General features: G+C 42.1%; 1 protein-coding gene across 1 annotated transcript in view; it reads left to right on the top strand.

Annotated features, from left to right (window-relative positions):
* The first annotated feature begins 4,470 nt into the window (after window positions 1-4,470).
* The window catches only part of SMYD2 (SET and MYND domain containing 2), a 30,005-nt gene continuing 7,966 nt past the window's right edge, over window positions 4,471-26,509 (top strand). The window contains exons 1-7 of the mRNA XM_068415197.1: window positions 4,471-4,721; window positions 7,894-7,957; window positions 15,454-15,564; window positions 17,203-17,263; window positions 19,467-19,591; window positions 23,166-23,233; window positions 25,013-25,115. Coding sequence (XP_068271298.1) covers window positions 4,540-4,721; window positions 7,894-7,957; window positions 15,454-15,564; window positions 17,203-17,263; window positions 19,467-19,591; window positions 23,166-23,233; window positions 25,013-25,115 — 714 coding nt within the window. The 5' untranslated portion in view covers window positions 4,471-4,539. The remainder of the gene's footprint in view (window positions 4,722-7,893; window positions 7,958-15,453; window positions 15,565-17,202; window positions 17,264-19,466; window positions 19,592-23,165; window positions 23,234-25,012; window positions 25,116-26,509) is intronic.

The following is a 26,509-nucleotide window of genomic DNA, read 5'->3' as shown; positions in this document are numbered from 1 at the left end:
AAAGACAGAGGAGATGAGAGTTGTAAGTCTCTGCAGATGTAAGGCATAATTTAGTAAAATATCATTTTATCACCCAATCCTGCCAGGTCCTCCACACATCCTGCAGGGTACAGACTCCTCTGCTCGTCTCATGAGCAGTGGGGAGTGAGAGCACTCCAGTCTTTTTCTGGTTGCTTGAAACTCCCTGGTGTTGGCTAGTTATTCAGCAATTGCATGCATATTTATACGGCAAAAGCCTTGACAATCTTCATAAAGTGATTAACAAGTCTGTGTTTTGCAATTAACAATATTTATTTAGGCATTCAAACCAATTCATAAAAAACAACGTTCAGATTATCTGATGAACATGGTATGAAAACACAGATAAAACAGGGAGATCCAAAAGAGTATGTTTTATTTACAGGTTTTGTATAAATATAGAAAAAGGCGGACAGGATAAATATACTAACAAAGCAGTTACAAAACTGTTTTTGTTAATAACTTATCAAACCAGTTTTATTTCTTGAAAACATCCAAAGTAAGCTAAAAGCTATGCAGGCAGCTGGTTGAATTTCTCCTGGAGGGTTTGAATGGGGCTGCAGGCCGGTGCTGAATTTCACTCTTGTGAATAAATTCATGCATTATCTCTTGGAAAGCTGTGTTTTTCAGGGTGGAATAAAGCCTATTTAGTAAATTATTATTTTTGTTTTTAAAACTAAATGACTGTTTATTAAAAAAGAGAGCTACTGAAATTCAAATTTTTCCTCATTACCTGAGGCAGAATCAAATTGTTAGCTGTTCAACAAGGGTGATAATGTGGAACAGGAGTGCGATAATGTTTGCCATCATCCCAGCTGGTTCCCCAAAAAAGAAACCTCCTCACAAGCTTCTCATCGGTGAACTTACTTACACGATTTTAGAGAAGCCTGTGACTTGGCACAAGGTATTGTTTAAAAGTGATCTGATAATGCGTATGAGTTGTTAGACGTCTTTTATTTGGACACAATATTATTTGAAATAGAAATGAAATACTGACTTCATTAAAGAAAGTAGGAGTTGGTCATTGACTTCAGTGTGACCAGGGTTTCACTACGCTATGTTTTCAGACTTTAGAAGCAAATACTGAATCATTTCATTTTACCAATGTCTACAAGTACTAATACATAGAGAAAAAACCTGTGAACTTTTCAAAATAGTTTATAATGTTATAATAAGATCCAGTAGCTGAAAAGGCAACTGGGCATATTGAGGGTAGAAATAAAGCATATGTGTTTAGTAGTTTTTTAGTAAAACCACTTATTAAGGGCATTTTAAAATCAAGACTGGCTGTTTTCTAAAACTTTTGCTCTAGTTTGAGCAGGAATCAGTTCAAGGAATTTAATAGCTTCTGCAGTATAAGAACTCAGAGTAGATGTTTTTATGAGCTATGACTCTTCTTTGTCTATCTATAATTGACCCATTAATTAATCAAACTGTATTGAACATAAGGGCAGTTTCCCAGTTAATGCTAATTCATTCATAAAGTGAATACATTATCGATTACTATTTTTAAATATACTTAGTTGTAGAAATGCCTATAATTACAAGTCCAGACCTTTGAGCTAGATATCCACGATCTATACTGCACTGGGATACAAAGAGTAAATGGCAGTCATCGCTGGCAAGATGCAATACTTGGTTAGTCAATTAGATACTGCTTTTATCATTCTAACTGGATACACTAATTCCATCCCTGCTGTCCATAGATCTGCAGTGGGTCAGGATTAACATTTAGCTCAGTGGTAGAGGGTGACAGCGTATTTTTCAGCGACTGAACCTATTTGCATTACTTGCTCTTTCCTTGTAAAAAGTTGATGTTTTAACTAATTCAAATAACACCGGTCCAGAAAGATACATTATTTTTGCAGTGGCTCCATTAGTTTCATCATGTTACAATGGGTGAGAACTTCAAAGATGTTAAAGATATGCAACTGGATATAAAATACGTTAGTTACATGGAATAGTTTATTGTCAGGGCCCTGAGGGCACGAATAGGCCTTAATTTCCTTGACCAGCTTCCCTGGGGATCCCCATCCACAACATCTGCACGTTGTCTCCTGCTGCCCCAGCCAGGGCTCCCTGGGTGGCCCCTGAAGCTGGTTCACACCCCAGCCATGCCTGGAGCTGTCGCTGGTCCTGTTTCCAGCACATGGCTTTGTTTGTCCAGCTCAGCCCCTGCGGGACTGTGCCATGGTGGGTGAGGCAACCAGCATCAAAACAAGGAGGCTGGGGTTTGGGGGGTGTTGCATCATTTCCCTTACACTAGAGTACTTCCAAATTCTGATTCTCGGGGTAGCCCCACAGTTAGTTGAGCTTATGCAGCTGGGGAGATGCTTCACAGCTGAAAATGTGGGGTGGGGTTAGGGCAGATGCAGATAGACCTACGCTGCAGCTCGGGTGGCTTGCTGAGGTAGCTGTGAAGTGGCTCATTCGGGTGCTGACAGAGGGGAGGACCAGCAGCACCCACCTTGACGGACATCCATGATGCTGGGGAAAGTGCCTTGCACCTCAGCCTTGCTTTTCACCCCCCTTGTGGCTGTCACCCCGTGTCCGCAGTGAGGCGGTACCGGATGCGTTCAATTTTTTGCAATTGAATTTTGCATGCTTATTTTCTCTACTGTGTTTCTGCTTCTAATGAGCTGAAATTATTCAGAGAAACAGACTGCACTGGAATATTAATATTGAATAGTTACAGACTACTGCTGCTGTTTTAGTTTAGGACTAGATTCTCGGCTCAGCGACACAAAAGTAGCTTTAGGAAAATGAATAGCTCCATCACATACTGCGCTGTTAATAAGATTAAAATCTAGTCCTTTAATTTTCATCCTACTGGATCAATTTTTATTTTATTTTATTTAGTGACATTCTCAAAGCACTTTTGCAACCTAATTTCTTATTTCTAGTTTGCTGCTTCAACATACTTCTTTTCTTTCCATTTTACTGATTTACTTCCTTGTGGAAATATAGAGCCTCAAGTTTCAACCGGCGTGTTTAGTCAAAAAGGAGCTTACCAATGATTTACTGTACAAATAATTTAACACAAAACTAAATACACAGATACTAATAACAGAGATTACAAGCTTTGGATGCTTACATCAATCTACACTGCTTGTGAACTACAAGTGGCACCAAAAATATTTTCATTCACTTCAATGCTTTACTCATATTTCTGAAAGGAATATTCTCCTAGTGCTGTATCAGGGTGTTGTACAACAGATAATTATATGCAAAATACTTGGGCACAAAGCCGTCGCACTTTTCTTAGTACAGACAGTTTTATTGGTTTCCCTTGGGTTGCATTTGGATTTCAGTAATAGATTTATTCTTAATAATTCTACTATAGGAATTCTTACTTTGCATAAATTCAGTATTTTCTTGCTGTCGGAGGTTTTTTTGTATTTACAACATGGCTCTCACTGTCATATTCAGACTTCTCGTTGTTTCTTTGCTGATTGACTGATTTATTATAGAGAGAAGCCCACCCCTTACAACAGTTTTTCAATAATTCCGTGGGATTTTTTTGGCTCAGACGCCAGGATATTATCCTAAAATACTAGGAGAGGATGGCCAGCTTTCCAGCCTCTGAGCCGTAATCTAAATCTGGCATCCACAAGCCATGCACGACAATGCCGGGCTGGCCAAGGCCCTGGCCTGAGTCTCAAGATGGCCCAGCTGCGGCAAGGGTGAGCTGACCACCTCCCGAAGCCCCTTCCTCTGATGTTTTGTGATCTCCTGCCCACCCCACCATCTTCAGTGGCCTTGCTTCCTCACACCACTGGACAAATGGGTCACGCAGGGGTCCCTCTGCCATCACAGCGCTCTGTCAGGCAGTGTGAACCAGGATGGGCAGTGGGGGAACCTATATGGCACCGGACTCGCATGAGCTAAGTCCTGCCCTAATTACGAAGCAGGCCACGACACCTGAAGCCTCCTGTGACCTGAACTGCAAAACTGCTCATGGCTTCATGACTGAAGTGCTTTGTCTCGGGAGGCTTTGCTGTTGCTCTATATAGGGGCTGTGGCATTGGTGGGGTGAGCCCCTTCCCAGGTGGATTGATACTCGGGGTCTGGGTCAAGGCCAAGTCTTGGGGAAGGTTTCCACCGCGTCTGTGAGTGGAGGTACAAGTGGGCAGCCCCTCTACGATGCCAGCGCCATGGCGGGAGGGCTGAGGGGGCCGTGGGCCAGGCGGCTCTCCCAGCACACCTGCCGGGCAGGGTTTCGGGGCCCAGGGCGCCGGAGCTTCGCCAGTGCTTTCCAGCCAGGCCCAGCCGGGCCGCGCCCGCAGCGGGACGACAACTTCCCGGGTGCGCAGCCGCCGGCCGCCCTGCCCGCCGGCTCATCCCCCGCCGCCCGGAGGAGGCGCTCCCCGCGCCGCTCGGCGGGCAGCGGCAGGCGGCAGCGCCCCGCAGCTCGCTAGGACCCGGCGGGCCGCGGCCTCCCCGGGCGCCCGCTGCCGGCGTACGCGGGCCGGGCCGGGGGCCCGGCGGAGGCCTCCACCGGCGCCCCTTCCCCGCGGCGGGATGCGGTCGGAGACGGCGCCGCAGCCGGGCGGCCTGGAGAGGTTCATCAGCGCCGGCAAGGGCCGGGGGCTGCGGGCGCGGCGGCGTTACGCCGTGGGGGAGCTGCTCTTCAGCTGCCCGGCCTACACCGCCGTCCTGACCGTCAGCGAGCGCGGCAGCCACTGCGACGGCTGCTTCGCCAGGTAGGGCCGGGGGAGGCCTGGGGCGGGCCCGCGGCGGAGCTCGGCGGGCAGCGGCCGCGCCGGCCCCGGGGCGGCCTCTCGCGGTTCGGCCGGCGGCGGCACGCCCCACGCCGGCGGCGGGTCGGCCCACCCGCGGCCCCCGGCCGTGGCCGTGTCGGTCAGCGACGAGCGGGCCCTCTCCTCGCCCCGCGAGTGCGGGCCATGGCAGCGGTGGGTTTGGCAGCGGGGTGAGCACTGGCCGGGGGCTCCCGGGAGCCCTCCTTTGCAAAACTCCCCTGTTCGGCTCGTGGGTCTCAGGCGGCAGCGCCGTGAGGAAACTTTTAGGTTCAAACTCGTTTTCCGTGTTTAGCAGTTCAGGAAAAAGAAAGAAAAAGTTTTGCTGTTCACGTGCTCTTGCAGTTACATAGACACGTGCGTCACCTTGCTGTCACGGGAAGTGTCGTTGATCCATCTGGTTTTGTCGTAATGTAACATTCACCGATTTTTGTGAAGTTTTGACAAGGCAGAAAGGTTCTGTAGTTGCCCGATTCGCACTTTGCATTTCTGTTGTGCGAATGGAATGTATCTGCATGGAATATATATATCTGTAATGAAATATACAGAAATACCTGTCTGTTTCTGCCTCGCTGTCCGAACCCTTAGTCTTCTGGCAAAGTACTTTTACAGGGGCAAAGCGCAGACAGCACAAGAGGTTCGTTATCGTGGGATTGTGAGCATTTAAACTCAAGCGCTGCATGCGCTGACGGCAGTCCTGCCCCTGCGTGTTTCGGGGCTGCTGTCTCTGAGGGGCTGCGGGGTGCTTGAGTTTGCTGGGGACTCAGTTTTATGCATATTTAGGTGGTTTGAACCTGCTCTGGTTGTTCCAGTGGTTGCTGTAAACTTCTTGCTGTCAGCTGCTGAAGCAAAAAAGTACATAGTTTAGGGTTATCAACAGAAAATTAGCTGTGGACATGACACTGGCATGTCACACCACATTTTTGGAGAGGTATAGTACTCTTCTGGCTTCCGGCAGCTTACTGAAGAATTGCAGTGCTTACCTGGTTATAATGCGGAGCAAATGCCAGTGTTTGCCTCAGTAAATGAAAACAACGGTTGTACTTTTGCTCTTTTTATCAATAAGTATTGCCTGCGTACATAGACTGAAAGGCAGACTGAAGAGTATAATTATTACACTCTAGTTGGTCTTTTCATCTCTTGTCCTGTCATGTTAGCTCACTTAGGCTTTTAATTTTCTTCTCTTTTGTCTTGACCTTGTCCTTTTTCTTTCCTCATTGCATTATCTACTTACACACTTTATTCACCTCTCTCTTTGCATATGAGTGCCTAATATAGTTCCTAGTTAAGTCAGTGAAGTGAGTCCCATTCATTTGAAGAATTGTAGAATGGAGGTGATTGTCCTCTCCTTCACACCTGTGGCTTTTCCTATCCCCTAAGTTTTGTTTTTTTTTCTCTTGTAGCTAACCACATATTCCCTCGTGCCAAAGAAACTGGCTTTTTTTTTTTGTCACATTGGGATGATTTCCCTCTGTAAAAGGACTAAGAAATACTTTCCATGCTCCATTGATATGAAGTAATATTGTAGTGATAATAGTTACCTAAGATCACTTAGGTCTCATGGAGTAGCTTTTAAAGACCAGCTCCAAGAGCACCATGTTTAAATGCTGCTTATTTTCCATGCCAGCTTCTCCCATGGAGCTCTGGAGGAGCACAGTGATCAAGGAATATACTGAATGCAGTACCATAGCAGTTGCAGTGCGGTAGTCTGAAACCTGTTTCACACCAGAGTGATGAGGTTCCACTAAGAGGAAAGGTATCTCAGTGATGTAACTTGGTCTGCCAGTGCTCAGAAATGTTTTGTGTCTGGGCCCTGTTGCATTAGCGCTGAACTAGTACATGCAAGGTTCTGAACTCTGCTTGTTGAACTTGCAGAGAGTGTTAGGAGGAAGGTTGTGGGCTCAGCACTAGTCTTGGGAAGGGAAACTTTGCGAAATGATCATAAAACTGTTGTAGTAAAATGGGCGGAATGAGACTAGAAGGTTGTCTTTGCATGTGATAGTATTGTTACTTTCAATACGCAGCTGTGCTTGAGGTACACGCTGTCAGCAAGCAGAGTTATGATGTTAGCCTGACTCACTCACGTTGCACCTTCTACTTTGCAAGAACAATCAGAGGATGTCAAGACTTGCTATGCTTTATGGACTCTGAATGCCAGTGACCTCTGACATGTTGTACACTATCATATTGTACGAGGATACTCACCCTTGTTTTACTCCAATGAACTTGCCTCAGTTTAAGACAATTTTTTTTTGCCACTTATACTGAAGAGGGTGTGTAGAAATTTTAAAGTACGGCTGAGAGATGCCTGTTGCTGTCACACTAAAATGTCATGTGTTGGGTAACACATGCTCTATTTTTGATGGGATCTGCTACAACACATGCACTTTGAAGAAGAAAAGTACCTTCCTTTTGGCAGTTCCCTGAGTTGGGATATATACAAATATAAAAAAGGGAGAGTACAAACCTTAGGTGACCTTAGAATACCCCGATATCTGAGCAGATGTTAGACAGCAGGACAGTAAGAGGCTGTGTGGTGACAGGAGATCAAATGGTGCATTTAATAATGCAACATGTTTTCTTGGGTGTTGGGAGGTGGTTACTCACGAAACAATGGTCATGCTTTCTGTGACCAGACAGAGAAGCAGTGGATCTGGCAGAGCAGAAGGAAGGGGTTAGTATTGGTGAGCAAGTATACAGAGCAATGGGGAAGTTTGGAAAATAAGGAAAAGTTAGCTATCAGTATGGAGCATACAGTGGTAAAAAAATGACACTATCTGTCAAACAGCATAGAAGAACAAGTTTCCAAACCCAGTAATTTATCAGGACAGCAGAGTGCTTTTGCATAATAACAGTTGTTACAAAAACCTTGCCTTTGAAACTCTAAACAAATAAAAATAGTGTCTGCTATCAGAAGATGGAGTTCAAGATGTGGTTGCAACATTATGAAGAAAATACAGTTTTCATTGTGAAATGCAAAATATTGTGCAAAACTCTTCTCAGATGACTGTGGTGTTATTATATTAGCTTCTAGTAGGAAATGCCTCTCAGTGATACAGGATACATTCATATTTCATTCAGCTTTATAGAATAGAATAACTTCTGCTTACTTTTTCAGGAAAGAAGGATTGTCCAAGTGTGGAAGATGTAAACAGGCCTTTTACTGCAACGTGGAATGTCAGGTATGGTAATGCAATTTGTGAGGGTGCAGGGGGAAGGAGGGTGGGGGTTGCTGAACTACATTTTTTGTTTGTGTGGTATTGGTAGTCTCTAATTGTAGCTATGGTTAATAGTAGTCCAGTCGGTTTCAGCATCCCACAGATGCTGACCGTGGAGTTCTGCATTGGACAGTTACAGGATTTGGACATGGTCTGTGTGAGTCTTTCAAGATCAGTAGCTCCAGGGCTTGGTACCACTGAGACTTTGATTAGAGCTGCCTGTCAGCCCACTAATTATGTCTGTATTACTTCTTCCTTTAAGCACAAATCACATAATTTAAGATTAGCTCACTAAACTGGTAAGAGAGTATGTCTAATGGAAAAATCAAATCACCGAATAGCTATCTTAAGGGGTTTTTGTTGGGTTTTTTTTCAAATCTTTACAAATATTTTGGGTGGTCATAGCTGACAGTAGTCACAACCATTTTAAAACTACCCTGCTTTCTCCCCAACTCACTCCTTCTGGCAACTTTTATTCTTTTGTATACTTTGGTTTTTAAAAGTGTGAATATAAGCGTGCACTGAAGTAGAGCAATGTGAAGACATCCAAAACATGTGCATGCAGTTGTAATTCCATTTTTACTTCAAACCAGAATAAGCATCTTTCAAAAAAACCAGTTTTTGCCAGATGTAGTATCTATCCTTTGTGGGCAGTCAGCTTGATACGGAAGAATTATACAGTTTATGTGTGAAAAACTTGATTGGATTGCTAGCTAAATAATGTAAACTATGTAAGATCTGTGATGCTGAGCACAGACTATGGAATAGTGCTCGTGAAGGATTTGAGTTACCAAAGGTCTGGCATACAGCTATGTGTTAGCTATAAATAATCCAAACCTTCTCATACGTGGTAGCATGCTGTTGAGTGCATGGGTTGCATGCAGAGTATTCTCCATTGTCATTATCTGGACTGAGATATTGTGGTTTGTGCTGTTTAGTTCCCAAGCACTTTGGAGATGGCTACTGCTTTTATTTCAAGGATGTATCTTATTCTCCCATTGCGCAGGTGGCAAAATGAGCCTGGCCTCCCCTTAGTTTTCCTTCTGTTGCCTCCCCAGGTTCCTGCTTTCCCACAGTGTCTTTAGTGAATTGTGGGTGAATCAAACGGCCTTTTGGTTTTGAAGCACCAGGAGAACTCAAAATGCTTAAAAGAAATAAGTTTTTTGCAAAATTTGTGATAGTACACAGAATATTGAAAGACTGACAGCCAGCAGTTGCTGGGAAGAAAGGGAATGCTTACTGTATGAGCATCCTTAAGGCCGTTGAGAGAAATCTGGATGAGTTTTAAAGTCAGTGTAGAGCAAACCCATGATTCATTAATGTGAAATGCTTATTTGTAAGAAATGCTTCCATATAGCATTATTTCTTAGGAAGCTCTTAACTAGGTGAGGGAAGGAAATACTTGGACAAAGTAGTTTGTTGGCTGTTCAGGGCTTTTTATCTGAGATTGTGAGTTTCTTCTCTTACCATATGAAGTTCACAGTGGTTTATGGAGCAAGTAACTATCACTGCGAGATATATTGAAGTAGGAAAGCTCAGTGATTTGTGTCAGGAAAAGTAGCAAGTAGATTTCATGGTGGAAGTAGTAGAACTTACTTCTCTGCTGATCCAGAGTCCTTTGCTATTACCTTCAAGTCCTTTCTTCAGTCCCTCTCTCAGCATCCTGACTTCCAGCCTTGATGAATTTTATGCTTTTATATGCAAGAACAAGGAGGGTTTTTTCTCTCTTTCCCCTGGATGAAGTCTTGTATGTGTATTGCTCTCTTAATTTGATTAAGAAAAAAATTATTTTTTGGCAGTCAGAGTACCCTTTTTCTAGTGGGGCAACTTCCAAGAATAAAAAGCTGAGCTGTTCAAACTGAGTATCCTTAAAATTGCAGGAGATAATGCTCATCAAAAGCCTTATCTGTTTGATAAGTTTGTGAATTAAAATCTTTTCTACCTGTTGGTGTATAGTATGATGCTTTAGATGTAAAGGCATTTGAAGATGTTGCAATGTCTAGACAATAGTATGACAAGCACAGGTACTAGCACTTCACTCTGACTGGTGATATGCATATGGCTTTTGACTTCCTAGTTGATATATAACATTATCTTCCATGTTTTGGGCCATTCTGAGTCAGTCTGATGAAATTTATGAATGTTGCTGAGATTGAATTCTTTGTCGTTCTTTCAAAGTTACCTTCAAGCATAATATTCTCTAGAAACTGGTCTCCGCTGATTGTACATGCTGCAGAAACAATCTGCACTGCATCTTCGTCCCTATATTGTTCAAAGGCACTTTTCAGCAGTTCAGCAATTCTCTGACAAAGCCAAAAAGGACATCTGTGCCTTGATACTGAACTTGTAACACTGGGATGTACAGTAAATGTGTCCTTTTTGCCTCCTTCTTCATGCAACTTCTTCATGCAACACTGATAAAAGGGCAGGGCAGCACTCGATAATTGTTAGGGCATTGTTCATTTGATTTTTATATTTTAAAGTTAATTTTCTCTGTAGATCCAAGGGGTTTTTTTGCTCAGTTCAGCTAAAAATTACATGTACCAAACAAGGACATGGTATGATTTCATATGTTAGTTAGTACCTTGTTGCTGTAATAAAACTCAATATAATTCAATTTAACAACTGTTCATCACACGGAGTATACTTTATAGGATAGAAAACCAGTTTCTTTTGAGCTTACTCTTTTCTTGCTTAAAGACCTATACCACAATTCATAGAAATTCTTTCTGGTGGTGAGGAGTGATGGATCAGAAGAAGGAGACGAGAATGGTGCAAAAGTGGGCAGCAGGAAACAATTTTTGGGTGTCTTTTTCAGAATTACGGATTTTATAACTGCAGATATCTTTGTCTCTAGTACATTTCTGTTGAGTGAGATTTTTTTTTTTCTTTCAGAAAGACGTGGTTATTGAAAGTAAAGTTAGTGACACTGCATGTATTTCTTGCTCTTTTGAGCTGTATGGTACCCTTGTTTTGAGGTTCTTAAAATACTTTCCAAGCATTTAATGAATGAAGCCTCAGAGCAACCTTTGTGGCATTTCTGTTTTTGCAAATAGGGTATGGATACACCAAGATACATTAACTTGCTAGAGATCATCTAAGTGGTAAAAGAGTGCATCTCCTGCCATATGGCCAGGTGTTTGATGCATTGACCAAGTCCTGTGTTGCAGTGTAATTTCTTTTCCCTTGTCACTGGGAAAGGTTGTGTCACACTACAGTGAACCCAGTGGAAGACAAAAGTCTTGCAGTGGTATAGTGGCTGGGTACTCAGGCCTCTCTCTATACACACACATACGCATGCACTCTGTGCCTGGCACACTTTCCTTAGTGCTAACGTGTCCTTTGCCTGTTTCGGTCTATTATTTTGCTTTTAAGATAGATAACCTTAAGTTAGACCTGGATGTTTGCATAGGTATAGGTTCAGTCTCAGATGCAGGGCACGTGACGGTGGAAGCTGTCTTCACTGCCAGTCCTTGCTGCCTTGAATGTTTTGTGGGTTGGTTGGATGCAGGTGAGATGTAGCCTGGGTTTGCTGCATCTTGCCTTTCCCAGCCCTTAATCCAGTTCTCCTTTTAAAAGGGTTTGTGATTTCCAGCTGATTCATACTGTTCTGCTCTCCACTATTGCCTCCTCGAAGCACAGGCCTGTTATTATAGTAGTGGCTTTCAGACCCCATCTGCAGCTGTTCGGGTCTTGACTTCTTAAATTATAATAATTTTAGTCAAACAGCAGGAGACCTGTGCTCATTTTTGCTCCTCAGAAATTAGCTGCTGAAACACTCTGAAGAGAAACGTTTTAAGACGGTTACATTGTTGCAATTGTGGAACTGGTGAACTTGAACCAGCTACTGGAGCTCCTCTTTCTGTTATTACACATAGTGATTATTTATCCCAGACAGAGTGGAGATAAGCTAGCCAAAGTGCAGAAAGAGATGTTTTTGTCATGACGTTCCATATTTGAAATATATTTTGAACAAAATATTTACAGGTTTTTCTTAACATGTCGTGTTAGAGAGTGCTGTAGTTCGTATTTCTGGAGTAAGGGAAACATGTATTTTTAACCAGCTAGTAAGCCTCAAAATGCAGTTGTAGACCTGGAATTAGCATCAAGCAGATGTGTTTTAAATGGGACCTTGTAGAAAATGCCCGCTCCTCTTTGGTGAGCTGCAGAAAAAATATAAAATTCTTGCTGTAAAGATTGTGCACAAGAGGAATCTGACACTGCAAGACCCTGCTTAAGATTGTCTTGGGGAAGTGTCTGTCCACCTATCCAAAAACTTTCTTCATCTAATTTTCTTTGATAAATGTCTCCTGTGAACCTTTTGAACATTAACCCACGGAAGTCAAATACCCTCTATGGCCCAGCATTCAGTAAACGATGGTAGGGAGGGAAGGCTGTGAAGATATGTGAAACTCTTACCTCCACTGCTTGGTGAAGGACTGTATCAGAGAACTTTACCAGATAGTATCAGACATCAGAAGCTGCCTCACTGAAATTCGATGAGAGAGTTGCATACCATTTGAGCATAATTGAGCCTTAAGCATTTGAAGTGGGTTTAACCCCTACACTGGCCTGCCCAGCATTTCTGTCTGGTATTTGTGTGTTTTTCTTTTCGATCAAGTGAAATACAACAGAAATTTTACATCCTATTGAAAAAGTCCATGTGAGGAAGGAGGTGTGAGGACATTTGTTTGGACTTGAGTCTTAGTTTTTTGAGTATTATGTTTTGTTGTTTGTTTGGGTTTTTTTATGCTGAACTATATGTCAGTGTTCTGGGAATTAATCCAATAGTCCTGGATGGGGGAATCATTTTGAAGAACTTGGTGGAGAAGATTGTTCCCATGCTTTGATATGAAAAGCATAAGCTTTAAAGAACTTCCCTTCCAAAAATGTTGTCACTCACTCCTAAATGAAGGGAAAAATACTGCGGATGTAATGAAAATAGGAAGAAAATATTGTTAATGTAGCATTAGGGATTCAGCTAGAACAATGCTACCTGTTATAATTCAAACTACTTAGAGAAAAACGTGGAAAAGAATGCAAAATACAGTCCTGCTGTGATCGCAGGGAAAGCTGCTGTCACAGTGTTTCCATTCTAGGTATTACTCAGTCATCAGTACTCTTTCTTCTTGTGGTATTTCAGGCTTTTTATCTCATTTCACACAATTCAGCCATATCTTGTCCCTTTAACCTCCCTACTAGTTCATATAACTCAGTATGGTTCTGCCTGGGGAAAGATTTTAATTAACAATGGGTAAAGAATAAAGGGAACAAACGGATTTTTTAAAACACTGCTTTGAGACAGGCATGTGATTTTGCATTTTGATTTTTTGTTTTATCAGGTAATCTCGCCTGTTTATTTAACAGGTGTGTATGGATGTGGGTCCTACGAAACTTCAAGTTCTGTGCCATTGCTTCTTGCACACCCAGCAATCACGCTGAAGCTGGTGGGCATCGTGGGTGTGCAAGAAGAGGTGAGAGATGAGGTCTCCTTCTATCTCTCTTTTTAGCCTTTAGCCTGTGGACTCCTAAGCAAAGGCTATTGCGAATTTTCCAGAAAAAAGGTTTTGGGGCATACATAGGAAACAGGCCTCTCAGGGGACGCATTTTGTAGTGTAACAGCTGTAGGAGAGTTGGGAGTGTAATTTCACATGACGTGATTACAGTGTAATATACTATTTTGGTTCTCCTGGTCTGTATTGCCACGTCCTCTTAGCACGTTTACACCGGAGCTTATTTCAAGCAGCCTGTACGTAGGTTTTTTTGGAAGTACCATACTGAGATACCAAGGACAATGAAGCTGACATTGTGAGAGGTTGAACACCCTTGCAGTGTGGCACTGCTTCAAATCCTACATGAGGCTGGGGTGGGTGTTCACCTTTCTTTTCCTAGTAAAATAAACTGCTAAAGCTGCCCATGCCCAGGGCAATTAACATGGCCATTTTCAATGGAAGAATTTGTTGGTGTACTAACTCTGAAATTAGTGATCTTGGCTTTTGTTTTGATCTGCAAAACCTGTAAATAAGTGGACCAGCCAAGGCAGGAGACACTGGGGGTCCTGATACAGCTGGCTGTTTGAGGTGCCTTGGGTTGTCCTATGTAGCTTCCAGCTGCAGCTCCCACAAGGAATGCATCTCCTGATAGACCTGTATCATGCCTACTGGTCCTATGTAGATATTTTAGATAGCCTAGAGTGTCTCAAATGGCTCTTGCCATCAGTAGTTAGGCAGCTGAGCGTAACTCTGTGTTTATTCTGTTCCTGCCACTCAGTCACTCTGGGCTATATATATATATTTTTTTTTTTTTTTTAATGATTTATACTTTTTTTTTGAATGGACTAAAACTGGATCTGTGATACTGGGTGAATCACAATAAGGGGAATTAAGAACTTTCTGGAGGCTGCAAAAAAGTTTTTCAAGTTTTCACTTTCAATCAATTATAAATTTGTGGGATTTGTTGTTATTTCTTTCCTCTGCTGCCATTTTCCACCCGTTTAAATCTGGTCTGAAAATAAAACTTGATGTTCCCTACACAGGCAGAACACTATAGGTCTGTTCTAACACACTGCTGCATATATGTGTCTGGGATGAGATACAGAAATAAATAACTGTGCATTGCTTGAATGTAGAAATAAAAGTATTTCCATATTTGGATAAATAAATAAACTGACATTTGATGCAGTCTGGGGACAGCCCATGCCAGGCTCTGTGTGCCAGTGCAGAGTGTTAATCTGTGATTCTGTGCTCATCTTTGAAATTTTCTATTGCTTTGGAGGGAATCTGTAGAGTGCCAAAAGCCAGTGGCTTGTGCCATCACTCCAAGTGTTATTGTATGTTGAGCTAGGAATATGCTATACATTCTTAACTAAAAGGTGTTTGTCTTTATTAGTGTGTTTTCATTGCCTAGCTGTACTCTTATTCTACAGCATTTAAGGAAAAATTCTGATAATTCTATTCACTAGGTCTGGTTTTGACCTTCCATACACCGATTCTTACAGTGATTGTGAATCCATTGACTTCAGACACATTACTCCTGATTACACCAGGGTCATCTCATAATGAGGGGCCAAGGTATTAAATGGAGATGAACCCAATAAAGCCATCAAGCTTAGACCTTCTCTGTCCTCACGTGCTTGATCTGAACAATAAGAACTGGTGATTTATAAATCATGTTGTCTGTTTGCTTCTTTGTCATTTAATTCTTTTTTTTTTCCCATTGAATAAATGAAGATGTTCTGACCTTAGCTCATCCCTTGTGAATTTGTTTGAAAAAAAGCAGGATAGCTGTATCCCTTAGATGTGACTCAAGCTTTTGTTCAGATTTAGCGAGCGTCATCTTATTTTTTAAAGGAAACACATTTCACTTGACCTCTAGGATGTGGCAGGACTTGCTGCATCCTCTTTTTCATCACTTTATCTTCGTGGCTTATTTTTTTTTTAAATATTTTTCTAAATTTTCAGAAGGAAGACTGGCCAATGCACAAGCTAGAGTGTTCCGCCATGTGCGCTTTTGGGGAGAACTGGAATCCCTCGGAGACCGTGAGACTAACAGCGAGAATCCTTGCCAAACAGGTGAGCAGGAGGCTAGGCTCAGGAGGTACGTTCCTACTCTGGGTGCCAGGGAGGGCAGGAAAACGAAAATTGACCGACAGTAACTGTCCCTGCAAAGCACATACATACTAGCTTCCTGTGTACAGATGGGTGTGATATAGAGCATGAGCAGCTGAACGAACTGACCATCAGACCACTGCAACAGTGTCAGGGCACCGTAGTCCAGCTGGAGGCTTTTGGGGGAAGATAGCAAAAGGCTAGTGAGATTTTGAAGATGTGCAGCTATAACTTACGGCCAAGGTACTGTTGAACAAAGTCTGGAAAAGTTTACTGGCAGTTTTCACAATGAGCTTAGTGTTTCAGCCTCTGTTCTGGTAGATTGGAGCTCTTGGTTACACGTGTAGGCTAGCACCAAGGCCACGTTGGTGAAGAGAAAGACAGATGAGACTTGGTATATGTGGTTAAATCCTGAGGAATGATCCTAGTGTTGTCTGTCTGCAGGCACTGATGCCTTTATGAAGCAGTAGCCAATTGTACTATTCTTCAGCTATATCTGCATAGCATTGTGTAGTATATAACTCCCAGTACGTTTGTGAGTCAAGAACACCTCTGAGATATTCAGGTATAAATGTTGATGATTACTGGAGTTAACTGGTGAAAAACAGAGATTGAGAGAGAAATCTCAGGCCCTTGGTCTTTGGAGAAAAAGAATATTATTAGTAAGGAAGTAAGATTGCAATGTCAGCCTCCATTTCAGTGTTCCCTAACTATATGGATACTGAGGATAACACAAGCGCTTACAGGGAGGGGACAGGATTCATGAGTTTCAAGGTTATTATTCTGTGTATCTTTGTAGAGCTCTAAACTCTCTCTGCAAAAACAAATCCTCTTTGAAGCATATTTGTGTGATTGAGGTCTGCTTGTGTGACAAGGGCAACCTGGATACTGTATGTAGTGAGGATTTTGGTGGCCTGCTGTGAAGGTAGCTGCATACTGGCTGTGTGTGTAGACGTGTGTGTGTGAATGTATGTGTGTGTGACTTAATTAAAGCGTGGTTTAGTGGTGATCCACAAAACAAAATCAAATGTTTAATGGCAAAAAGACATTGGAATAAATTTGTGCTTTTATTGCTTCCAGGGAGGGGGGAGAACCCTACATGTCATATAAAAGCTAAATATGCAAACCATAGTCCCTGAACCTCAGCTGCTGGGCCACCTGCAAAGCCATATTTAATGGCCAAGATTACAAAGAAGTGGCCTTAGGCCAACAATGGAGCATTGCTTTTGAACTCTGTCAACAGTCAGTTTATTCACTTTCCTCAAAGCGAAGCCTGTCTCCTGCCTGCTTGCTATTGTTAGCAGCTTTCTGGGTGTCTAGAACAAAGCAAATGACATATTTAAAATACTGTTCAGTTTATGTATATAAATTTGATAGGAGTTAATCTTTGGCTGCCTAATTTGGTGTGGAGAGAATATTTCTGTGGCTTTACTAAGGGCAGTCAATTTAACTCATTGCTGTTCATCAACTTCTCTAAATTCCATACAGTGTGGATTTGGGTTTGTTTTACAGGTAGGAGTTCCCAGCTTATGAATGAGTAGACAAAACTGCCAACTTAAAACATTAAAATATTTTCTTGTTGTTTTTTCCCCTTATTGCTAGAAAACTCATCCTGAAAGAACACAGTCGGAGAAGCTCCTTGCTGTAAAAGAGTTTGAATCACGTAAGTGAAAAAGGCTTGCAGGTAAACGGAGGCAGTTATCTATATTCATGATTTGCTTTACTCCCTGGCCTCCCTCCATCAAAAACCTTTCGGAGCATCCCACTCCTGTTGGAGGAAAGGAGTAAACAAAGAGAATTGTGGTTCCTTGTTTTTCGGAAGTGCAGTGCTCTTATTTCTTTCTTTCCTTTTTTTCTTGCTCACTTGTGGGGGCTGTGAAACAGGGGTGAAAACCTAGACAGGATTAATTATGTAGCATACATCCATCTCATGGCTTTTCTGGTACTCTAGTGTCTTTTGAGAATTGTAATGTTGTAAAATTAAAATAGCTGGTATTTGTTACCAGGAGGCATAAAATCAGAGACAGCACAGTTGCTTGATGGTGACAGTGACTAAGGGGCTAATTGCAGAACCCTCTGGACTGTGCTTCAGTATCTGTCACTGCCAGTCAAATCTGACATGTTATATATGATTGTGTTGAAATTCCGTGTCCTAAATGCTCCAAAATAATCCAAGGAAGGAGATGAGGCAATGGCTTGCTTTTAACTGGGAGGCTACTGTTTATGTCTGGTGAGGCAGAGTTAGAAATTGAGCAACTAGGGGACTAGTAACCATCCTGGCAGAGTTTCCACTGGTCTGTCATTTCTCTTTCTTGGTGCTGGGGATAATATACAAGGAGACAATAGGTTTGTATATTCACATTTCTCACTCTGATGGTTCCAAAACCCTTTATAAAATGCTGAATAAACGCAGTCATTGCTAGGGCTTGAGGTAGCAGAGTAACCAAGCATAGCAAGATTACAGTCTTATTTGCTTCCTGGACAAAAGCATCTGTCACAGTTGTTGTGACAGCTGGGGAAATAAGGGGGGGAAATGCTAGCATTTACGTTTGCCTAAGGCAAGGATAATTTTTCCAGGTAGGTGACTTGGATTGAGGTTGAGGAGGATGGGTAACTGCTGAAGTAATTTCTGTATATTCTTCTGCATTGCAGCTTGTCTTCAGTAATTTATTAATTTGGGAACTAAAGGGCTGAAATGATTTCCTGTTGCAATGTTGCACTTGTTCTCTAGGAGCCCTTCTTTCGTTTCTGGTTTTGTTAGTGAGAACCCCTTGTTCCTTCTGCCTTGTTGACTCTCCTCATCTCTTAGCACACTTTTGCTGTGTTCAGCAGTTGCCATAGCTTTTGCAACACCTTGCACAGGAGGCAAAAAGGCACCTGGCTGTCAGTTGGAAGCTCAAAATGTCTTATTTCTGATTTGTCCTAATTCTCATCAAATTGTCCCATTTCATTTTCCTCAGTATTTCTGTGGCTCTCCTGTCATTCACATCTGCTCTTAGAAATAATTTCCCCCTTCTTCCACTGTTTTGCAGCCGTTTCTGTTCCTGCATGTTTTTCTCTCTACTCTTATTTTGAGTTGGAGAGGGGAAACTGATGACTTGATGGCTCTCTTAGAGCAGGAGTGAGCTGGTGCCACTGCCACTGTGAGAGAGAGGATTAGGAAAAAAACTTTCCAACACTCTGCTGTTGAGGAGAGATAAGGAACCAGGTGTATGTTGTTGATCGTCTAGCTTGCTCTACATGGACCAGGTAGAAAAAGGTTCAGTGGCCACAGCTTTGGCTAGAACCTGTCATGGGCCTGAGGATGAATCTCTGAACAAACCCATAAGGGAATACACTTGGCAAGTGTGCCAGGACATTTCCACTGGTGTTCCTGCTGTCTCCTATTATCCTCAGATATCTGCAGTTTAAACACACCTCTGTTGATGGTCACCTTCCAGCCCATGGAGACACGGGCATTCTCAGGTAGCTCATAAGGTCATGTTAGACAGCTGAGGATAGCTACCCACAGTTGATAGGCTTCTAGAGGGCCAGGGCTGGCTGGTCTGTTTGCTAGGGTTAACAAATGCATTTTAAACACTGTAACCCTTCTCCCAAGAAAGGGAAATTTATGTCCAATTATCTGCTAACGTAAAGATGTTAGAAAATGCTTTTTAATCCTGCATGTTCTCGTAGTGCACGTGTGGCTTTGACAGAAGCAGCACTATGTTTATGGAAGAACAGACACTTCTTGCAGTACTTCCAAGCAGCTGTTCCTTGAGGGGTTTCTGTTTAAGTCTGGGCCTGTTCTAACTGAAGTTAGAAGTAGCTGCAGTTCATGGGGGAGTGTTCCTGTTACTGAAATGGAATGTATTCTTTGTCCACAGACCTTGACAAACTAGACAATGAAAAGAGAGAGCTGATTCAGAACGACATTGCTGCTCTTCATCACTTTTACTCAAAGCACTTGGAGTACCCTGACAATGCTGCCCTTGTAGTTCTCTTTGCACAAGTAAGTTGGCTAGAACACAGCCTGCTTAGGTGGATAGTGCTGTAGGATTTTGGCCTTTGTGAAAGGAGAAAAATGTTAACAGCAATGGAAATGGTAGCTTTTTGCTTATCTTAGGGAGACCTGAGAGTGTTTGATGGAGAATATCCACTTCCTTGACCAGAAGTAGCTGGACATGCCCAATTTCAGTAGTGAGGGGAGAGACTTTTGTCTGCAGACTTTCTATGAGGTGCTTCTCAAACACTGAAAAAAAGGGGAAACAGCCTGTATTAGACCCTGTCAAAGTTAGGCTTCTTGTAGGCCAAGCATAGGGCAGCTGTTGTTGGGCTTACGTGGAAGGCTGCTGATTTGAGACCCTGCAGAGGCAAAACCTTCATTCAGGCTTCAAACTTGTGGAAATCCTTGCTGGTCAGGTCATCATTGTGTTTGACCTTCACAGGGAGTAAACTTCAGAGAAGTAGAAAGAGCAGTCTGAAACTTTTATCTGGTGTGTGGCTTTTAAATGCAGTCAAGTAGTTTGGTCATCTGGAGAGATGAAGGAAAGGCAGAATGTCTTGTTAGATAACTTCTGAAATGTGTCACCTCTTTTTTTTCTCACCTGCTTTTCGTACGCATCTAAATTGAATGTATTGTAGTGGATAGAATAACACACCAGGGGGATAGTGAAAGATCCATTTTCTTCTTTTTCCTCCTGTCTTCAAAATAAGCAAGTTTTAAACTTAAATGTCCCAGTAAAAGGTTTAATTTTTTTGAGATGGGGCAAATGGTGACTGCTGTGGTGAAAGCTGAGATGGCAATACCCTGGTTGGTAGAGCTTGGCATCTACCAACAAGGAGGCAGTTACTGTAATATAGAGGTACTGTTAGTCTGTAGGGGAATGATTCTTTAGCACGTTTATCATCTGCTCATCATCAATTATGTTGTTTCTAATTATACATTTCCCTTCAATGAAAAGTTTTTTTCTGTTTTGAAGACTTTACAATTGATATTTGTCAGAGGGATACTTTAAAGATGTCAATACATCCAGTTTCTTGTGGTGTTTCTGAATATTTTTGTTAGAATGTAACCAGAATCCCCAAAGATTACATTATTTTGGCTATAATAACTTTTGCTTCATGTCCTGTCCTGGACCAGCTCCACCAGATCATGGTACTTTAACTGACTTCTGTGAACTCCTGACTCCCAGATCTGATATTCCATCCAGTCTTCTCTGTAGATGTCTAATGTCACACTTAGGTGTCACATTAAGCTCATCCTGATCATCAGGCAACTATCTGCCACTGTGGACATTGCAATTTTTTGAACTAAAATCTCCAAAGTTCATCTGAATGCTCCTCGGAAGTTTTAGCTCCAGCATAGATCTTTCTAGAAGAAGGGGAGGCATGTCTCTACTTGATAGGTACAAACGTGTTTCCTAATAACTAGTTAACTTGGCCTAAACCCAGGAGTATGGATATGCTGCTGCTCCTTTGTTTTTCCTTCAACACTTTCTCTGGATTCCTGTTGTCTACTTTGCTGCTCCATTTGGCATTCTTTCTCCCTGTGGCTCAGGGCGGTTGTTTGGGACTTGGACACCTCTGACTCCTTGCTCACTGCTTTTTGTGGGCTTTGTCTGATGTTGTTTCTTACTCAACACAGCTAAGGTGTAATTGATCCTTTTGAGTGGAGCAAAGATTTTTGCCCAAACCATCCTAGCCCTTCATTGCTCTCTTCTCCAGCTGTTGGTATCATTCTACTCTGTTTTGTCCCTGTAGAACGTAGCTCTCGAGACTGGTACTCTTCTTCCTCAGTCTTACTCTTCAAACAGTTTCTCTCTTGTCTCAAGTTCCAGCATCTCATCTTTTCCTTGAAGACCTTGCATAATTTTGTTCCTCCCTTTGCACATTCTCTTTTCCACCATTGGGAACAACCCTGAGTTCTAGTTTTCTCGCTGTTGTCTAATTACTCTCTCCACATTGCCTTTTTTAGTCATGCGTTCATCTGATGGAACCAGAGGTATCTTATCCCTTCTAATTCTTCCTTTTGTGTCATTTTTGGTATGATGCATTCAAGAAGTGGGTTGTCTCTGGCTTAGTGGAGGGGAGTTAATGATAACTCACTACCTATTTTTAAATATTTCACTGTGATTCAGAACCATCAAGCTGTTCTTTATGTCAGCCTTTGTAGCCTTATGTTCTTACTTGCTGTTGATACAGTCTTTCCCTTCTATTGTTTTTGTATTCAGCAATTACATTTTGGTTTTGGTTCAGGTATGCTCATACATTGGTTAGTGCAGTAGCATGCTCATCTTGAGAGACAGGGAGCCTTTCAATGCTACCTTGCTAAAAATAGCAGGATAAAGATCAAGCAAAGATACCAGTGAGTGAATCAGAGAAACAGGACGCTTTCCTTAATCGTGACCTCATCCTGAACAGTTCATACCTGAGGAGTGGCTTTGGGAAGTATTTGTATATTTCTAAAATGCAATCCGAGCTGTGTTCCAGCTTGTGGGGCATATCGTTGTTGCCAGCGTTTGTTGTCAACTCTTGCCCTTCCAGAACAAATACTTACACTGTACTTGATTGACTGTTCCTGTGCCCATTGTAGCTTCAGCTGGACTTGGCCACGTGACAGTAGTTGTTTTAGTGCTTCTCTGGTGCTTCTGTGAACATTTTGATGATTGTAGGGAGATGTTGGTGAACGTGGAGAGGGTTCTCTTTGTGTTGGCATGTACGTGACATGCAGTGAAAGTGGAATAAAGTACTTGATTGACGTGCGTTTCGGTGACTTAAAGTCACACAAACCACATGAAACAAAGCTGAAACTCCTGTAAGATTACCTGGTTTAGTGAGAATAAAAGAGGGAGAAGGTTTTAAAACCTGCTTGAAGCTGTTCTATAAGAAAGGTTTGTGAACAAGCTCTTTTGATCTTGTGTCTGTTTAAATTAGGAATACACTTCCTCTCATCCTCTATCCTTTTTCTGTCCCCTCCTATTCTATGTCTTTATTAGGTTCAAGTCTTTCTCACTGCCTTTGTTGTTCTTTATATGTGCTTTAGCTGTAACTTATATGTGCAGCCCTTGATGAGAGTGTCATTGTGGCAAGCCCCTGTTACACATGCTCCGTCAAAGCTCTGTACTGCCCCAGCCCGGCTGACTTTGCTGCTGTTCATCCCTACATTGCTCCTCACGTGTGTAGTTCTGCTTTGGCCCTTTACTTGTCATGGCCAAATGAAGTCTCTCTGTCAGTGTCAAGCTTTGTTTCATGTTTGCAGTGGTCTTGCTTTGTCTGACACTTTCTAGCGCTGTTTTCAAGCCCCATTTCTCTTGGTTGGCATTCCAAGGAGCCAATCCCCTAGATGTTGTGTCCTGAGCAGGTGCTGGACTGTTACTTCTTCAGTGCTGCACATTCCTTTGGACAGGGACTTTGTCCTCACTTCACTTTTTGAGGTTTCATGTAGCTTGCTCTGAGTACTGGTGAGGTGGAAAGAAAATTGTAAGCAAATTGCTGCAATTGACTTTGAAGTATGAGAATGTGACGTGAGTGTGGAGTACTTGGCTAACAGAAAGCTGAGCTTGTCCCTTTCTCTTTTTCCTTAGGTTAACTGTAACGGCTTCACAATTGAAGATGAAGAACTCTCTCATTTGGGATCAGCCGTATTTCCTGAGTAGGTTGATTTTGATATTTTTAAAAATAAAAATGAATTATTTAAAACCAAAAAAAGGTTCTTACACATGTATGGAAGTAGATCTATACTGAAATAAATTTAATTAAACATTTAATATTAATTTGTCTTAAATATCTTTAATTAGCTAATAAAATATGGCCAATGATTTGCAGCAGCTTTTCTTAAAAATCTGGTAATTTTGGTAAAAATGCACTTGTAATTTGTTTTGAAGCTTAGATTGTGAATTATATGCGGGTTGGTAGGAAAGAATTACTTGGCTAGCAGGTTCTGGACAGGAACATCATGTAATGATCAAAGCAAAATGAAAAGGATTGCAGGTGACTTGCTCTATTCACGACTTTCTGTTTTGGCTGGGTATAACCCTTCACCTGGTGTTCTCTGAACAATATCCCTTCTACCTTTGTTCCTTTGCAAACAGTAAATCCCTTTCATAACTTCTTTCAGCCTCCTCAGATGTTTTAAAAGCTGCGATGCTTTGTGTTGCTATGACAGTGGAACAAATACATACAAGCTCCTCAGCTTTACAAATAAACTGCAGATGTTAAGTGTTAACTGCAGTTTGTGGGCGGGGATGCACAGCTCTCTAAGGCTGAGGAACACTTCTTCCATTTAAGTCTGTCCTTCCCACTTAATGTTGTAGCAAAGGAGAATATCTTCTGCCCCTGTTCTTTGCAAACCCCATACTGAAAGTATTATCACTGTCTGCATAGGCTGACTTCTTGTGAGGCATAGATCACTAGTATCTTATCTATGTCAAAGTAATCTGAAACTTACAGCTGCCCAATTAAAGCAGGACCTGATTTTGCTAAGTGCTGCATGCAGACAGTAGTAGATAGTCCTTGCTTCACAGGTTCTCCTTCTTCAGGCAGGTCTGTCTGAAGTCATGTTCCTGATTGGAAATTAAGGCCTTGAAATGCCCAGGATCAGAGTCATGGTGCGGAGAGGAGGGTATTAAACCAGGATGTTCTGGAAACATGTCCAACACTGTCCTTTGTGAATGCTCAGCATGCAAGAGCCAGATCTTTCCTACTTAACAGTTACACGTGTGAGCTAAAAAGACTGGAGAGGCAGTTATTATTTTGGTAGATTGGAAGAGAAAGAATTAAAGTTATACATTTTATCTCAAATAAACAGCAAATTGCACTTTCTCCAGGCTTGGTAGTAAGGGGGAGTACTTTCATCTAGCAGTCCAAGTTTTTGTGTAAGTCAGTCATGTGCTTGTATAGCAGACAGAGATCTCTTCCCTCCCACTTCAAACATGGAGGCTGTTCAAGTTTTCACAGAAGCCAGCTAAAATTTTAAGGCCTGTCTTAAGTTGCGATGCAGCAAATGACTTTTGTTTTCCTGTATTTGCTTGTTTCCTTTAGGTTAAACAGGTTTTTCCTTCTCTGACGAAAATAGTCTGTCTATCATAGGTACCTAAATAGGATGTTGGTAACTAAGCTGTGTGAACATACCTGTCAGCTGTCCCATAGCACTATAAGAATGGGAAAAGAATAACTTGCCTAGTCCTGCAATAATAGAATTTGAAAATTGTAATGATTCGTTAGCACAGCCATTCTCCATATCATTAGAATAAATAACAGTACAACAGATTTTTCCAAGGTTACCTTCATGTTAAGCCTCAGAATAAAAAGAGCTTGCAGAGAGAGATTGACTCAATTTTTCAAACTTACTTGTTTTGTGAAGTGGTGCTTAACTTTTTGCCCATTGCTTTTGATGGGGGAAGGAAAAAGGTTTACTTTTCTCCTTTTACAGTGTTGCATTGATGAACCATAGCTGTTGCCCAAATGTGATTGTAACTTACAAGGGGACCTTGGCTGAAGTCAGAGCTGTTAAAGAGATTGAGCCTGGAGAGGAGGTAAATGCACCATGTTTGAATGTACTCTGTACGCACATATCCTAAAAGTAGGATCCATCCTGCTTTTCAGGCTTCATTCCCGTTAGATGACAATTTAATAATGGGGGTGAAGGATCTCTTGTTTCTTAGAGAAGTGTAAGACATTGCTTTGGAAAAGCTGGGGTGGCTCTGGAGGACTGAATGGATTCTTGGAGGCAGCATCCTATTTTGTGCTGAGACAAGGGAAGGGCACCTGCCAGCAGTCACTGCGTATCTCCAGCCTCTGTCTCAGTTTACCCATCTGTAAAATGAGGCCGAGTTTACTGATGTTTGGCTCGTGCTTTGAAATTCCAAGATCAAAGCAAATTGTTCCTGCTATAATAGTTCCCAGTGTAATAGTAATGTATTGAAATTGAAGCCAGAATAAACAAGGTAAATGGGTACAGATAAGTCCTCTAACTTCTGTTTGGACAGAGCATCCACAAAACACGGGACTCAGTCATATCACCTCAGCAGCCTTTGGCTGGGAAATCACAGAAGAACAAGAGTGTGTTTTTAGGTGGAGCGAAGCTGAACAGCAGTGGATAAAATTCTGTGAAATTGAATAAGGCTCTCAGTTTACCTTGAAACTTTCTCAATCAAATAATGAACTTGGCAGGGAGTCTTTTGCAACAGAGCTGCTTTAAAAAAAAAGAAGAAAGATGTTAAACAGAGTTGAGGAGGATGTTCAAATATCTGCAGGGGATGAAGATACGGAACATTCTCTCTGGGGATGGAGTTTGCATAGAGTTTTAATGGCTTGTTTGTTAATGTTAATTTAGCGGGCAAGGTTAATGCTGATCAAAATAAGTTCAAATTTGATTTTGATAACTCCTACCACTTTCTGAAGTATGTGATACTGGTTTTGAAGAAGGGGAGACAGGGTATTTTTGTGGATTATAGCTGTTCACCATTGTGAACAAAGTGAGTTTAGTTGCTGGAGCCAAGGGTGAATGACTTATGTGAGCAACTTCTTTTTATGCCATTTAGTAACGATGATTTGTCTGTGATGTTGACAGTCCCTGCAAATGCAGTGTGGTGATGGACAAGGACTGATCTTGGTTTTGGAATTTTACTGTGGAATCCTGGACATTTTCAGCATTTTTGGGGAGGGCTTATGGTGAGAGGTGGAGATGTGGAGTATTTACCTTGCTTGGCATGTTCTTTTGATTGAGTTATGTCTTCGAAGCTGCAGCAGTTCTCCAGGACCTCGTGGCTTTTGTGCATTCGATTTTCTGACACTTAAGAATTTTATAAATGTGAGCTCGTGGTTTTGCTTGGGCTCTGTGAGGTCGTACGGCCTGTGTCTCCATCTTCAGGTTCGATGGAGCCATTGCATTGCAACGTTTTTAAAGTTTTTGCTGTAAATGCAGTTC

This window comes from Nyctibius grandis, chromosome 1 (assembly GCF_013368605.1).
Source record: "Nyctibius grandis isolate bNycGra1 chromosome 1, bNycGra1.pri, whole genome shotgun sequence".
NCBI classification, from domain to species: Eukaryota; Metazoa; Chordata; class Aves; order Nyctibiiformes; family Nyctibiidae; genus Nyctibius; species Nyctibius grandis.
Note: the sequence above shows the minus strand (reverse complement) of the source record. Positions and strands in the feature narration are given on the sequence as shown.